At 44.4% G+C, this 16561-nt stretch overlaps 2 protein-coding genes across 2 annotated transcripts; both read left to right on the top strand.

The window, feature by feature from the left end:
- The first annotated feature begins 1331 nt into the window (after positions 1 to 1331).
- Positions 1332 to 4724, top strand: LOC118638778 (zinc finger protein 547-like). The gene is made up of 4 exons (XM_036274902.1): positions 1332 to 1364; positions 2190 to 2316; positions 4587 to 4654; positions 4719 to 4724. The coding sequence occupies exons 1-4, from the start codon at positions 1332 to 1334 to the stop codon at positions 4722 to 4724; spliced, it is 234 nt and encodes a 77-aa protein (XP_036130795.1).
- On the top strand, positions 4668 to 7188 carry LOC118639081 (zinc finger protein 850-like). Its single transcript, XM_036275282.1, has one exon. It carries the CDS (start codon positions 4796 to 4798, stop codon positions 7028 to 7030), a length of 2235 nt encoding a protein of 744 aa, XP_036131175.1. The 5' UTR covers positions 4668 to 4795; the 3' UTR covers positions 7031 to 7188.
- Positions 7189 to 16561: the final 9373 nt, after the last annotated feature.

Raw genomic sequence — 16561 nt, 5'->3', positions numbered from 1 at the left:
CACTCCATAACACGTTTACAGAAATATTCTCCAGTCCCCCCAAAAAACTGACACTGCATATGCTATTTATTTTTCAGCAAGGACATTAGATGGTTGAATCCAAACCTTTATCTCAGGTTTACATGAGCATGCCCCACACCTTCCTGGAGGTTAAAAGTGTAGCATCTAACACCCCACCAGTGTTCCTCAGTGGATAGGGCATCACTCCTTTGACTGGGAGGTCCTGCTTCAATTCACTCTCAGGGTACATGCCTGGTTGCCCACTGGATCCCTAGTAGGGAGCTGTGCAAAAGGCAGCTGATCCATGTTTCTCTCTCACATCAATGTTTCTCTTTCTCTCTTCCTCCCTCTTGCTCTATCTGAAGATAAATGCAAAAATGTCCTTGGGTGAGGATAAAAATAAATAAATAGCCCTGGCCGGTTTGGCTCAGTGGTTGGAGCGTCGGCCTGCGGTACAGAGAGACCCGGGTTCGGTTCCCGCTAAGGCACGTACCTCAGGTTGCAGTTTGTCCCCGGCCCTGGTTGGTTGTCTGGGTGGCAGCCACTCAGTGTCCCTTCACGTCGATGTTTCTCTCTCTCTCTCTCCCTCTCTCTCCCTCCCGCTCTATCTGAACAAAAAATGGAAAAATGTCCTCGAGTGAGGATAAAATAAATAAATAAAAACATATTTTATTCTTTTACTTTACTTTTTTTATCCTCACCCGAGGACATTTTTTGCATTTATCATCAGATTCAGCGGAAGACAGAGAGGAAGGGAGAGAGAGAAACATCAACGTGAGAGAGACACATGGAGTAGTCACCACCCACACCACCCCAACCAGGTAGGGACAAACTGCAACGGAGGTACGTGCCCTCAGCAGGAACCGAACTCAGGACTCTCGGGTCAGCAGACCAACGCTCTAACCGCTGAGCCAAACCAGCCAGGGCAAAAATAAAAACATATTTTAAGAAAAAGAAAGAAAAAGAAAAAAAGAAAATCAGTAACAGAAGGGCTTTCCCGCCTCCGCGCTAATTCAAGCTTGGGAACTACATTACCCAGAGGACCGTGCGGCGTGTTGAACCAATGAGAGATCAGGAGGTAAGGTTTTCTGTAACATGACACCACGGGGGCAAGACATCCAGCGTCCTCTGCAGGCATTTTTTCAGCTTCCCGGGATCAGTCCGGAGAGGAGTGACAGAACCGAGAAGGCACTGAGGAGTCGTTTCTGCTGCAAAGACGTGGGTCGGAGGCTTGGCAGGCCACCCAGGTGACCCGCGCCCGAACCGGGACAAGGACCGCTGAGCCGGGCCCCTCCTCGCTCCTCACCCGCCCGCGCCGCCCGCAGAGTCCGATGGCGGCGGCCGCGCTGAGGCGCCCGGCTGAGGTGAGAGCGCGCGTCCCCGGCCTCCCCGCCTCCCCGCCTCCCCGCCCCGAGCCCTGCAGCCCGGGTGCGGGCGCCCGTCACGTCCTGCAGCCCAGGCCCGGCGTGCGGTCCGAGAGGAAGGCTGAGTGCGGAGAAGAGGGCTGTGGCTTCCGAGGGGACAGCGAGTCCAGGCGGAGGGAAAGGGTTATTCGTATCTGATAGTCGTGTCCTTCTGGGTTCCTCGAAGAGCAGAGGCCGGCAGGGAGGACGTCAGACTTCATTCGGGGCCTTCCCTGGCTGTGGGGTCCATCGGAGGGCCGGGGTTGTGGCTGGTGGTGTTTGAATTTGTCAGCACCCTGTGGGCGAGTAGGGAGAGATGTCTGTGATGTGGGGCAGGGAGGAGGCCGATCTGTGAGAGTGGAACTGTGGGGACTGAAGGGTTAGACAGGTAGCGGGTACGGAATGGTGAGCACATGGGTAGGTGTGAGCTGATGGCCCCGAGGCCCTGGTGTGGGGACCAAGCAAAGCAGGAGCCACCTTGGGCTGTGTCTAGCAGGTACAGCCTGGGAGACCCCAGGGGAGTGGTTTTGCAGGAGGGATGGGCCCCCCCAATGGCCTACAACTTGGAAGGCCTCTATGTGTCCCTACTGCCTGGTGCTGAGGGCTGAACACAGTCATTAGGGGCCCCTGAAAAGTAAGCAGACATCAGTGTCAGCAGGGTCTGGGGTCTCCTCTGCCATAGGGAGCCCTGGAGTAGGGTGAGTAATGGGTGGATGTGTGAACTGATGGACTGAGAGGTTCTCAGAAAAATAAAGTTTATAGTTTCTTCTGTCCCCTTCTTGACAGGATTATGTGACCTTTGATGATGTTGCTGTGTACTTCTCCTGGGAGGAATGGAGGCTCCTTGATGAGGCCCAAAGACACCTGTACCATGATGTGATGCTGGAGAATTTTGCACTTACATCCTCTCTGGGTAAGATTCTCACAGTCTCACCAGTGAGACTAAGCTCTTCCCTGCCTCATGCTCCTTTTCCCAGGGGTGCTCTGTCCTTCTCACATGTGGACCATAGGCACTGCTTCCTTCTCTAGTTTGCCATGTTTCCAGGGTGGGTCCTTTGCACCACCCCAGTACCTGCTACATTGAACTATCCTCATAGGGAAGGGTTGCAGTGTGTCTAATGCCTTCTACCGTGCTTGCTCCATCCCTGGCCAGGTCAGTGTGTCTGAATCCACGGTATTTCTTTTGATGCCTTCCTTTAGCTGACATTTCTTAGGGCCTATCTGTGCTAGGAATTGCAATCATGTCATGGTCAGTTTACTTAGGGAGAGGTATGGGTCATGCTGAGCACTGATGATGCTTTTATGAGAAATTGTAGGAAAATCTGAAGCATGAGCCAACACTGGTTATTTGTATGGAAAAGCCACTGCAAACAGATTGGGTGGCCCTGAAAGCCTCAGGGAATCACAAGGTCAAGGCAAACTTTCTGAGCCAGGTTGTTGGAATCTCAGATAACAAGTCCACCAGCTGTCTCTGTGCGGGAAGAATTCAGAAGAAACCACAATAATGGTCCCTGTCAGCACTTCTATCTGGGAGAAAGCTGCCCCCTAGCTCTCCTCCTGATACTGGACTCCCTGTATGATTCTGGTGCCCTTTGAGCTGCTGGCTCAGCAACCGAGCCTAAAGGAAGTAAGTCCATGCCAGGACCTTTTTTAAAAAAAATTTTTTCAGATAGGGAGGGAGAGAGAAAAACATCAACGTGAGAGAGACACATCGAGTGGCTGCCACCCACATGACGCCAACTGGGGCTGGGGACAAACTGCATCCGAGGTACATGCCCTTAGTGGGAATCGAACCTGCGACTCTCTGGTCCGTGGGCTGATGCTCTAACCACTGAGCAAAACTGGCCAGGGCAATGCCAGGACCTTTTAAGAGGAACTTCCAGGGACTCCTCAATCCCTGCTGGTTTTTACATCCAGAAGTTATGGGGACTTCTTTTGCTGGCACTGAAACCCTGGGCTGGGGGTCTGCTACAGGGTTGGCACCCCTTGCTTCTCAGGGGGTACTTCCTTGGCCTAAATATGCCTCCCAGTTTTTAACCACCTCACATGGGTGTGGGACTGGCCCATCCAGGGTGTCCACCCCTTTGTTGTACCAGTCTCCATTGACTTTTTTATGAATCCTCATCCAAGGACATGTTTCCATTGATTTTTAGATAGAATGGAAGGGAGGGAGAAAGAAAGAGGAAGAGAGAGAGGGGAAAAACAATGTTGATGTGAAAGACAGATACCTTCATTGGTTTCCTACCGCAGGACCACAACTGGGGCCATGGATCGAACCTGAAACCCAGATACTTGCTCTTTACCTGGAATCAAACCTGCTATTTTTTGGTGTGTGGACTTTCCTTCCAACCAGTGAGCCATACCAGCCCACAGCTTCAGTGAGACTTTTGAAATAAATTTCAAGAGAAACAACAAAGCTATTTGCTAGTATAAGTAACTAAGATAGTCAATCTTGTCATCATCCGAAATCTGCAAATGTGGAGATCTCTCAATTTTACAAAAGATTTTCGTTCCAAATCACATCCCTTTTCAGCTTCCCTGAGGAATAATGGCCAGCTTATGATTCTGACTTTCAATGTTCGAAATGATTGCACTTCAATGTATTAATTCGATGCTTTTCAACCTTTCTCATCTCATGGCACACGTTAACTAATTACTAACATTCTAAGGCACACCAAAAATATTTTATTTTTGTTGATATGACCAAAAAAATAGTTATAATAGGTTTGATATAATCTAAATTAGAACATAGCTATCTTTTTTTACACCCTGTTCTTTTGTCCTTTCTTTGGTGATCACTCTACCATTTGTTCTTTTGCCTTAGAGATATAGCAATGCCCAGAAACAACTTCTCCAACTAGGTTTTAACTCTGTTCATTATAAAGCATCCCATGAACTGACAAGTGTGGCTAACTGGTTGAGCGTGGACCCATGCACCAAGAGGTCACCGGTTCAATTCCTGGTCAGGACACATGCCTAGGTTGTGTGTCCAATTACCAGTTGGGGCATGCAGAAGGCTGCCAATCAGTGTTTTCTCTCATTGATGTTTCTATCTCTCTCAAATCAATAAAGAAAAATATTTAAAAACAGAAAAACCATCACATGTGACACATGCACATTTGTGGTTCTGTTCCTCCATTCTTAGAGCCAACATGTACTTTATCAGCATTTATTTGCATTCAGGTTGCTGCCATGGAGCAGAGGTTGCAGAGGCACCCTTGGAATGGAGTGTTTCTATAGGAGTGTCACAGGCCAGCTCCTTCAAGGCAGCTCTGTCTTCCCAGAAGATCCACTTCTGTGAGACTTGTGGTCCAGTCTTGAGAGACATATTCCATTTGGCTGAGCCCCAGGGAACACCACACACGCAGAAAGTGTGCAGGTGTGGGGTATGTATGAAACAATTTCATTTTAGAGCAAACATCCAAAAACACCAGAAAAAGAGAAAAACATGTCTCACCCTGGGAGAATGTAAGAAATTGTTCAGACCCAGATGCGCACGTACTGAGGACCAAGGTGTTCACAGTGGAAGACAGTATTGTATGTGCCGTGAATGTGGGAAAGCATTCAGGTATCAGTCTTCGTTAGAAGTTCACCACAGAGTGCACACTGGTAAAAGGCGTCATGTGTGTGGCAAATGCGGCAAGACTTTCAGGCGAACCTCAACCCTCAATCAGCATCGAAGAATTCATTGTGGGGCAAGGCAGTATAAGTGCGGCAAATGTGGGAAGACCTTTAACCATACATTTGTCCACATTTATCCCTGGAGAACTCATACTGCTAAAAAATGTGACTTATGCCGTGAATGTGTGCAGTCTTTGAGACGTAGATCCATTCTTATACGACAACGGACAGTTCACTCTGGAGAAAGGCGTTATGAGTGCACACGGTGTGGGAAATCCTTTAGAAGAAAATTTTACCTCATTCTACATTGGAGAGTGCACACTGGAGAAAGGCCTTATGAATGCAGTGAGTGTGGGAAAACTTTTACCCGTAGTTCAGTACTCATTTTACACCAGAGAGTACATACAGGAGAAAGGCCTTTTGAGTGTAGTAAATGTAGGAAATCCTTTACCAGTAGTTCGATACTCATTCTACACCGGAGAGTACACACAGGAAAAAGGCCTTATGAGTGCACTGAATGTTGGAAATCCTTTAGCCAACAATCTTACCTCACTCAACACCAGATGGTTCACAGTGGAAGAAAGTCTTTCGAATGTAGCGAATGTGGGAAATCCTTTACTTCTCACAGTGGCCTCCGTTACCATCTGAGAGTTCACACTGGAAAAAGGCCTTATCAGTGCAGTGAATGTGGGAAATCTTTTACGTCTCGCAATGGTCTTCATTACCATCTGAGAGTTCACACTGGAAAAAGGCCTTATCAATGCAGTAAATGTGGGAAATCTTTCTTATGTGGTTCCTACCTCAGTATTCATCAGAGAGTACACACTGGAGAAAGACCTTATCAGTGCAATGAATGTGGGAAATCGTTTCTCCGAAGACATCACCTTCTTACACACCAGAGAGTTCACACAGGAGAAAGGCCTTATCACTGCAGTGAATGTGGGAAATCTTTTACATCTGGTTACAACCTGAGTAATCATCAGAGAGTACATACAAAAGAAAGACCTTATCCGTGCAGTGAATGTGGGAAATCCTTTATGCTAAGACAGCACCTTCTTGTACACCAGAGAGTTCACGCAGGTCAAACACCTTATAAGTGTAGTGAATGTGAAAAATCTTATTGTTCAAAGTTCAATCTCATTCAACATCAAAGAGTTCACACCGGAGAAAAACCGTATCAGTGCTGTGAATGTGGGAAATGTTTTACCTCTAGCTCTGTCTTTAATTACCATAAGAAAGTTCACACTGGAGAAAGGCCTTATCAGTGCAGTGAATGTGGGAAATCTTTTTTGTCAAGTTCAAACCTCAGCACTCATCAGAGAGTACATACAGGAGAAAGACCTTATAAGTGCAGTGAATGTGGGAAATCCTTTTTCCGAAGATATCACCTTCGCACACACCAGAGAGTTCACACAGGAGAAAGGCATCAGTGCAATGAATGTGGGAAATCTTTTGCATCTGGTTTTAATCTCAGAAATCATCAGAGAGTTCATACAGGAGAAAAGCCTTATGAGTGTAGTGTATGTGGGATATCTTTTACCACTAGGAGGAAACTTCGTTATCATCAGGGAGTTCACAGTAGAGACGGACCTCATGAGTGCCGTGAATGTGGGAAATCTTTTACCTCTTATTATGCCTTTCGTGATCATCAGAGACTTCATACAAGAAAAAAATCTTATGAATGTACTGAATGTGGGAAATCCTTTAGAGCAAATTCTCACCTCATTGAACACTGGAGAGTTCACACTGGAGAAAAGCCTCATCAATGTAGAGAATGTGGGAAATCTTTTTCATCTGGCTCCGGCCTCCGTTATCATCAGAGTGTTCATACTGGGTTAAGGCCTTATGAGTGTAGTGAATGTGAGAAATCTTTTCTCAAGAGCTCAACACTCATTCGACATCAAAGAAGTCACACAGGAGAAAGGCCTTATGCGTGCAGTGAATGTGGGAAATCCTTTATACAGAAGCATCACCTTCTTGTGCACCAACGACTTCACACAAGATAAAGGCCTTATGATTACAGTCAATGTGGGGAAAACTTTAAGGATAGTTCCCAGTTCTGTTAATATGGAGAGATCACACTGGAGGTAGGCATTTGAGTGTAAAAATGTGGGAAAAATTTTTAGCTATCTTACCTTTCTTAACACCTGTGTCTTCATATTGGAAAAAGGTCTTATAAGTGTAGTGAATGTGTGAAACCTGTATCTACTGAGTTTGTTATTACCTGAGAGTTCGCATAGGACCCTGTCTATGTGGTGTAGCAAATGTGAAAAATCTTTCACCCATAGCTTGATGACATTTGCCACCAGAGTGTTCACCCAAGAAAAGGCCTTTTCAGTTCACAGAATGTGGGAAACTTTTTTCCCAAGAACTTACCTTATTCTAGAGTATGAAATTTACAATGGAGAAAGACCTTATATGTGTAAAGGAATGTGCAATTTACTTGGTCAGTATAATGTCAGTGAAGGAAGTCATGAGAAGACATCTGTTTGAATTCACTCTCATATTTTCACTTACTGGGAGATTCACCTTAGGTTTCAGCTGTGTGAGAACGATGTGTATCTGTGTTGCACTTTCTATCCTGCCTGGGGCTCTTTGCCATTTTCTGCTGTCAAAGTCATTTCACTCTTTCCCATGGTATGTTCCCACCCTGTGTGTCCATTTCCATCCTAATGTGCTCAGGAAAGCCAGCTTCTTTTTTTTTTTTTTTAAATCCTCACCTGAGGATATTTTTCCTTTTTTTGTTCAGATAGAGTGGGAGGGAGAGAGAGGAAGAGAGAGAGCGAGCGAAACATCGACGTGAAAGGGACACATCGAGTGGCTGCCACCCGCATGACCAACCAGGGCCGGGGACAAACTGCAACCGAGGTATATGCCCTTAGTGGGAACCAAACCTGGGTCTCTCTGAACCGCAGGCCAACGCTCTAACCGCTGAGCCACACAGGCCAGGGCAGGAAAGCCAACTTCTGTTGTCTCACGTATTGGAGAAAATTAGGAGTAACCTGATCTCTTTGCAATTCACATCGGGCACGAACCCAACCCATTTTTGGCTCAGAAGATATTACATGAGTCCAGCTGGAGGGCCAATGTTTTCCCATAATTATTTTAAAATATGTTTTTATTGATTTTTTTTTAATTCCTCACCCGAGGATATTTTTCTATTTATCATTAAACAGAGTGGGAGGGAGGGAGGGGGAGAGAGAGAGAGAAAGAAAGAAACATTGATGTGATAGAGACACATCAACTGGTTGCCTCCCACACAACTGAACCTGGGCTGGGGAAAAACCACAACAGAGGTATGTGCCCTTGACCAGAATCAAACCTGCGACTCATTGGTCCTCAGGTGACGCTCTAACCGCTGAACCAAACTGGCCAGGGTGGTTTTTATTGATTTTTGGAGAGAGAAACATCATTAAGAGAAAAGAACCATCAATCGGCTGCCTCCTGTACCCACCCCCTACTGGGAAATGATGCCCTAACCCAAGCATGTGCCCTCACTGGGAATTGAACCTGGAACTTTCAGTCCATGGGACAACTTTCAATCCACTGAGCCACACCAGCCGGGCTCCCATGAATTTTTCAGCTTTCAAGTCACCTACCAGAACTGTTTGCTGCACATTGCTTTGGTTTGTACAATGCCATTTAAGTTTGTACTCTTTCATTTTTAGTGTTCTATTAATGTGTATAATGTTTTATAAACAGATTTGGCTCTACAGTTGTGAAGGGTGCACATTTTTTTTCTTCTTTTTAAATCTTTATTGTTGAATGTATTACAGATGTTCCTCATTTTTCCCCCACTGACCCCCTCCTCCCCACTCCCGCCCCCCTCCTGCCTTTTCCCACACTGTTGTCTGTGCCCACTGGTTATGCATATGAGTTCTTTGGTTTATTTCTTCCCACCTCAAACCCCCTTCTGTTTGAGGTTTGTCAGTCTAGCAACCAATTTGTTCTTCCTAATCTCTTCACCTTTTTCACCCATTCCCCCAATCCCCCTCCATTTGGCAACCAACAAAATGTTCTCTGTATCTATGAGAATGTTTCTGTTCTGCCTGTTCATTTTGTTTGTAGATTCCATTGTTGATAGATATGTATTTATTGCCATTTTGTTTGTTCATATTTTTTATCTTTTTCTTCAAAAAGACCCTTCAACATTTCATATAATAACAGTTTGGTGGTGATGAACTCCTTTAACTTTTCCTTGTTTGGGAAACTCTTTATATGGCCATCGATTCTAAATGACAGCTTTTCAGTATAGAGTAATCTTGGTTGTAGGTTCTTGCTTTTCATCACTCTGAATATTTCTTGCCACTCCCTTCTGGCCTGCAAAGTTTCTTCCTGGCACTGGAAATCAGCTGACAGTCTTATGGGAACTCCCTTGTAGGTAACTAACTGCTTTTCTCTTACTGCTTTTAAGATTTTCCCTTTGTCTTGAACCTTTTGCATTTTGATGATGATGTGTCTTGGTTGGGCCTCTTGGGGTTCATCTTGTTTGGGACTCTCTGTGCTTCCTGGACTTGTATGTCTGTTTCCTTCACCAAGTTAGGGAAGTTTTTTGCCATTATTGTTTCAAATAGGTTTTCGACTTCTTGTTCTCTTTCTTCTCATTCTGGCACCCCCAAGATGCGAATGTTGGCATGCTTGAAGTTGTCCCAGAGGCTCCTTACACTATTCTCATTTTGTTGGATTCTTTTTTCTTTTTGCTGTTCTGATTGGGTATTTTTTGCTACCTTATATTCCAAATCGACGGTTTGCTTCTTGGCTTTACCTAGTCTACTAATGAATCTGTGTAAATTATTTTTTATTTCAGTCCGTGCCTCCTTCATTTCTGACTGCATCTTTCATTTCTGACTGCTCCTTTTTTATGCTATTGAGTACCTTATTAAGTTCGCTGAGGTTCTCACTAAGTTTATTGAGCATTGTTATAAGCAGTATTTTGAACTCAGCATCTGTTAGGTTGCTTATCTCCATTTTACTTAGGTCTTTTCCTGGAGATTTTTTTCTGTTCTTTCATTTGGGACCTGTTTCTTTGTCTCCTCATTTTGGCTGCCTCCCTGTGTTTGTTTCTGTGTATTACTTAACGAGAGGTATGGGGCTAGCTGAGACCAGATGCTGCTTATTTGAAAGAATTTAGGAAAACCTGAAGCAGGATCCAAGACAGGCCAATCCTATGGTAAAGCAACTGGCAACAGCTTGGATGGGCCTGAAAGTTGGGTGGGGCGGGGCAACCAGTGTGAGCCAGGTTGCTGGAGTCTCAGATATGGCGGCTGTCTGCCGTCTCAGGGAAGGGCTCACCAAAGAAACAAAGGCCTCTGACAGCATGTCTGTCCCGGAGAAAGCCCCCTCTCCAGCCCTCGCTCCAATGCCAAACAGCTCAGTTCTTCCCCATATATCTCTGGTGCCTTTCAAGCTGCCTCCCCCACACAGGAGACTGGAGGGTGCGAGTCCAAGTAAGTTCGTGTGCAGGCCCTTTAAGAGGAGCTGCCTGGGGCTCCAACTGTCTCAGCCTCCCTGAGCCTCAGTTCACACTGGTTTTTCCAGCCAGAAGTTATGGGGACTTCTCTTCCTGGCACTGGAACCCTGAGTGGGGCACCTGGTGTGGGACAGGGACCTCCTCAGTCCTCAGGGAGGACCTTCCCAGCCGAGATGTCCTCCTGATTTTTATTAGCCACATGTGGGTCTGGGACCAGCCCGTCTGCCTCCGCCCTCCCACCAGTCTCCATGTGGCTGCTTCTTTAATTCTGTAGTTGTAGGACTTCCATTCAGCTTGATTTCAGGCGGCTTTGAATGATGGTTGTTCTGTAGTTTAGTTGTAACTTTGATGTGGTTGTGGGAGGACGCAATCCCTCATTTACCTACGCCGCCATCTTGACCGGAAGTTGAAGGGCGAACATTTTTATGGTTATATCTAACTTTGTGTTCTTCATGGGGACAGTATAATTTGCATTCCTGCCAGTGACCTTCCAGGAAAGAGTGTGAGGCTTTCTGTTCCTCATTTGAAACCTGGATTACTATGAGTTTAGGAGATTCAGAAATCATGCTGAGGAGGGATCAGATGTGACATTTTCAAGAACTTCTTGGAAAAGCATAATTTTTTCCTTTGTTTCTAGGAGCTAATCTCAGGGGACGTTGAGGGAAATCTGTTTCCTAGGTCCTGCAAAGAACCATGTGTCCTGATATTCACAATTCCATGGGTTATGGTCACTGGTTATAAGACCACAGAGGTTAGGTTAGGGGAGACCACAGCTGCTGTTGAAACAACACTAGATTAGTAGGAATTGGAGGAGACTGAGGAAACTCGATGAAATGTCCTTATGAAAGTGAATCCACAAATGTTTCTGGAACAGTGATTATGTAGGATCAGTGTGTCCACAAATCTCAGGATCTCCAGGCTTGTTTATCTTGTGTAGCTGAAGTCTTTCTCAGAGAAATAAAAGCTTTGTGTACTCTTTTTTTTTTTTTTTAAATTTACACATATCATCTCATTTAATCCTCATAGCACTTTTTTTTTTAATCCTCACCCAAGGACATTTTTAAATTTATCTTCAGATAGAGCAGGAGGGAAAGTGGGAGAAAGAGAGAGAAACATCAATGTGAGAGAGACACACCGAGTGGTTGCCACCCACATAACCCTAACCAGGGCCGGGGACAAACTGCAACCAAAGTACATGCCCTTAGCAGGAACCGAACCCGGGACTCGTTGGTCCAAGGGCCCACACTCTGTCGCTGAGCCAAACCGGCCAGGGCGCTTTGTGTACTCTTGTGATGATCACCTCAAGGACATTGTTGCACAGGCATGGAAACAAAGATAAAGGAAAGTAGTCCAGGGATGTGGCTCTTGTGACCCAGTCAACAGTCTTTTTGACTGAAGTAGAAATGTCCTTTATTAGTAGCCAGTACTTTCTGCCACTAAAGCAAGACTGACCCTCAGATGGCAATGGGAGAAACATGGTGGGGTCAACGTAAAGTGTTTGCCAAACCTGTTTCTTAAAAAGAGTGTGACATACAGATGTTTAAAATCTTGAGCCATTATTTAAAGCTTTATTGAGGTATAATTTATATGTAATAAACTGCACATATTTAAAGTGTAATATTTGATCAATTTTGACATACATGTGAAATTGAAATCATCATTGCATTTATGGTAATAACTTAATATGCTCTGTATTTTTGCCTCATTTCCATTTCTCTACCTGACCTTTATAGGCCTCCAAATAACTTGTTTTACTTCCCCTTAGTATAGATACCTTTGTATTTCCTATAGTTTATATGACGGGAATTATTAAATGTTTACTTTTTTTCTGGTTTCCTTTATGTTGGATTATTGCTTAGAGATTTATCTATGCTATAAGTAGTTCAGTGCCCCCCCCCCCATCATTGTATTTACCACAGTGGGTTTATCCCTTTATTTCTTTATGGATATTTGGGTAATTTCCATTTTTAAAAAATGTTTCTATTGATTTTGGAGAGAGTGGAAGGGAGAGTGAGAGAAAAACATCGATGTTAGAGTGATATAGTGATTGGCTGCCCCCTCCAATTCTCCCACTGGGAATCGAACCAGAAACCTTTTGTTGCACAGGAAGATGCCCAGCCAACTGAGCCACACTGGCCAGGGCTTATTCCACTTTTTTTTTTTTTTTTTAATTTTTTATCTTTATTGATTTTAGAGAGAGGAAGGGAGAGGGGGAGAGAAATCATCAATGAGAGAGAACAGCGATTGGCCACCTCCTTCATGCCTCCCACTGGGGATCAAGCCCACAACCTGAGCATGTGCCCTGACCGGGAATCAAACTGGCATGAGTTGAACTCTTGGTGCATGAGTTGATGCTCAACCACTGAGCCACACTGTCCGGGCTTGTTCCACTTCTTTATTCATTGGTTGATTCTTTTTTTTTTTATCCTCACCCAAGGACACTTTTCCATATTTTGATCAGATAGAGTGGGAAGGAGAGAGAGAGAAACATCGACGTGAAAGGGACACATAGAGTGGTTGCCACCCACACGACCCAATCAGGGACAGGGACAAACTGCAGCCGAGGTATGTGCCCTTAGCGGAAACCGAACCTGGGTCCCTCTGGACCTCAGGCCGATGCTCTAACCGCTGAGCCAAACTGGCCAGGGCAATTCTTTTACGTGCCTTAACTGGGCATTGAGCCCACAACCTTGGCATATTGGGAAGACTCTCTAACCAACAGAACTCCCTGGCAAGGCCTCTTGATTATTTTCAAAAACTTTGTGCTGTGCCCAGTGTAATGGAAACATACACCATACACTTTTAAGATTAATCTGCATTATTAATGTATTCTCCGTCTTTATCTTAAGCTTCTGACATTCAGTAAGACAATGATGCCTTGCTTTGTAGTGTTTGCTCATTGTCCTGATTTGTCATTGGTAGATTGGACCAGATGGGGGACCAGGTGGCATCAGAATGGTCCAGGCATTTAAAGCCTGCTGTGGAGGAAAAGAGGACAACAGTGATGAGACTAAAAGTGACCTGAATTTGAATCTTAGATCTCCAACTACCACTTATTTATGCGGTCATTGGTTGTTTCCTGTATGTGCCATGAATCTTAGGTGACCTGTCCACAGGAATCACAGGAAGCGATGGAAGTTCTCTTACTCTGCATCTATACCACCTGAAATTGTCTCAAAACACTGATTCTTAGGCCCTGCCTTCAGAGTAAGTCCACAGGTTTTGGTTTGGGACGGAGAAATAGCATTTCTGATGAGTCCCCAGGTGGTGCTGATAGACAGGGCCCGTGTAGACATGAAACCTTGAGCAGTTTCCTGGGGAATGCCATGTGCTTCCCTCCTGTACCAGTCCATGGGGCTGTTGATATGCACATTCAGAGCAGCAGAACTGTGGTTTTTAGTGAACACCCTCTAGTATCTGCAGCGAGCCAAACTGTCTAATGGCAAAATGGGCCCAAGTCTGAGGACCTCCACTTTCAAGGGGTCCTGTGAGGATCCCAGACACTGAAGCCGCTACTTCTTTTTCTTGCAACTGCAATGAAACAAAGAGGCCATTAGAGTGAGGTGGCTCCAATGCCACACAGCCTGCAGGTGCAAACTGAAATACCAATTTCAGAGTAAATTCTTGTAAATGCCTCATTGGTAAGAAATTGAAACCTAAGAACAACCAATTCCAAACAACTAGGCTGTCCCAAGTGAAGCAAGTCCTTAAGCTATAGCCAAATAATTTTCTTGCTTTTCTCCCCTTCTGCTTAAGGAAAGCCTTTCACCTAGTCTAGTTAGGTGCTACGTGCCTAGAATTCACATTTGCTGAAATAAAACCTTCAAATTTTTAATATACTTCCGCGTATCATTAAAAAGAACAGCTTCCTTATCTTGCTGCAAAAGAAAGAATACTCTCGGGGCTCATCCTTGCCAGTGATGCTGTTAGTAAGAAGGCCTTCCTCATTCCATCCCCCTGTTGATGACATGGGTGCTTAAGGTTTGGTCTCTGCCATCAGGTGTGTGATGGTGACTGTTGAGAAATTACAAACAAAATTTTTTGCCAATCCAGAAATCCTCTCTAGGAGGGTAATAGAGAAAGTAACTGTTTTGTTATTAAGTAATCATTAACCAGAAAGTGATGTACCTCATATTCAGTCCACTAAGAAATTCCAAAGGCAGACAAACCTCACCCCCTCTATGTAGCTAAAAAGATAAAACCCATCCTGTGTTTGTATTCAAAACCAACAGTAGTCTTCAAGTGAGAGGACTTAACAGCAGCATTTGTCATGCAGAGTTCATCTTAACTCAGCCTGGTAATTTAGATGACTGCATTAGCTTTGGGCTTTATCCAGAAGAAAGAAACATCTTTATCACAGGAAGTGGTTTTTGAAATTGGAGCAAGCTGAGCACTGAAGTTAGGATCCTCCCCTCACACAGTTGTAAAGGAGACAGGGGAGCTATCTCTCTTGATGTTTGCATTTCAAAAAAATGTCTCTCAGTATGTTTCCCATCTTCTTTCAAAAGAAACGGGTTGTAAAGCGAGTGAGGAAAAAAAGAATAGTTGACAAAATAATTGGTTTGTGACCCACAGCAACTCAGCACACATCAGAAAGTAGGAAAAACTTTATAATATTACAAAAAAACAAAATAGTTTTATATATATAATTTTTTTTATTACTCCTCACCCAAGGACATGCTTAGAGAGAGGAAGGGAGACAGAGAGAAACATCTATCAAACAGGAATTGAACTCACAACTCAGGTATGTGCCCTGACCCAGAATCAACCCACAGACCTTTTGGTGCACAGGACAACACTCAACCAACTGAGCCACTCTGTGCTGACCATATCAAATATTTTTATCTCCTGGAAGCAGGCTAAGCTTCACGGAATATGAAATTATGTCTACTTCTGCAGTACACAATTAGCAAAGACTCTCTCAGAAGGTAGAAACACCACTTAAAAAAAGCTTTTTAAAAAACATTATTTTTCAAATACAGTTGACATACAGTTTTATATTAGTTTCAGGTGTACAACCCAGTGATTAGACATTATGTAACTTAGTAATCATCCTGATAAACCACCCATCCAACACCATACATACATATTAGAATATTATTGACTATATTCCCTGTATTGTACTTTACACCTACATGACTATTCTTTTTTTTGGAAAGAAAATTATCGATGCTTAGAGAGAAACAGCAACTGCTTGCATACCACACCACCCTCATCAAGTCGGGGAAACCTGCAACCCAGGTACATGCCCTTGACCAAAGTCTAACCCGCAACTCTTCAGTCTGCTGGCCTATTCTCAAACCGATGAGCCAGACCGGCAGGGCCCCACATGACTATTCTTAATCAATTTGTGCTTTGTACCCTTCACCTTTCTCATCCACTTGTGCAAATCTCATGCCATCTCATAATCTTCAAATTTTTCTCTGTATCTATGAGTGTTTCTAATCTGCTTGTTCATTTATTTTGATTTTTACATTCAACTTTTGATACATACATAGTCGTCTTTAAGAAGAACGAGAAAAGCCCTGTCCGGTGTGCCTTATTTGGTTGCCGTATTGTCCCTTACATAGAAATGTCGCAGGTTCTATTCCAGTCAGGGCACATACCCAGGTAGAGGTTTGGTCCCAGTTAGGGTTGTACCTATGTGAGGCAATCTGTCCTTGTTTCTCTCTCACATGATGTTTCTATTTCTCTCTCTATTTCTCCCTCTCTATAAAATCCATTAAAACATATCCTCAGGTAAGTATTTAAAAAAATATGAACAATAAAATGGTAGGACCGCTATTTTTGCAGGATTCCTCTAGTAGCAAATCTGACAGCAGGCAAGAGAGAATCCCCTCCTTCTAGTCTCTAGAGCCCTGGGAACTACATTTCCCAGGAGTCCGTGCGAGGTGTAGAGCCAATAACAAATGAGGAGGTAGCCATATCCGTGAGATTTTATTACTTGGGGCGGGACATCCGGTGTTCTCTCTCCCGGCATTTTTTCACCTCACCATTATCCTTTGATGCCGGGGTGACAGCAATCGAGAAGACGCAAAGGAGTTTTCGTCCCCGCAGCACAGATGGG

This window comes from Molossus molossus, unplaced genomic scaffold (assembly GCF_014108415.1).
Source record: "Molossus molossus isolate mMolMol1 unplaced genomic scaffold, mMolMol1.p scaffold_m16_p_21, whole genome shotgun sequence".
Lineage (NCBI taxonomy): Eukaryota > Metazoa > Chordata > Mammalia > Chiroptera > Molossidae > Molossus > Molossus molossus.
Note: the sequence above shows the minus strand (reverse complement) of the source record. Positions and strands in the feature narration are given on the sequence as shown.

What these genes read in the sequence shown, in the direction of transcription:
- LOC118639081 (XM_036275282.1), top strand. Translation starts at nt 4,796, where the DNA reads ATGAAACAATTTCATTTTAGAGCAAACATCCAAAAACACCAGAAAAAG.
- LOC118638778 (XM_036274902.1), top strand. Translation starts at nt 1,332, where the DNA reads ATGGCGGCGGCCGCGCTGAGGCGCCCGGCTGAG. An exon ending in CGCTGAGGCGCCCGGCTGAG is followed by an intron (nt 1,365 to 2,189) that starts GTGAGAGCGCGC and finishes CCTTCTTGACAG; the next exon opens with GATTATGTGACCTTTGATGA. An exon ending in TGCACTTACATCCTCTCTGG is followed by an intron (nt 2,317 to 4,586) that starts GTAAGATTCTCA and finishes ATTTGCATTCAG; the next exon opens with GTTGCTGCCATGGAGCAGAG.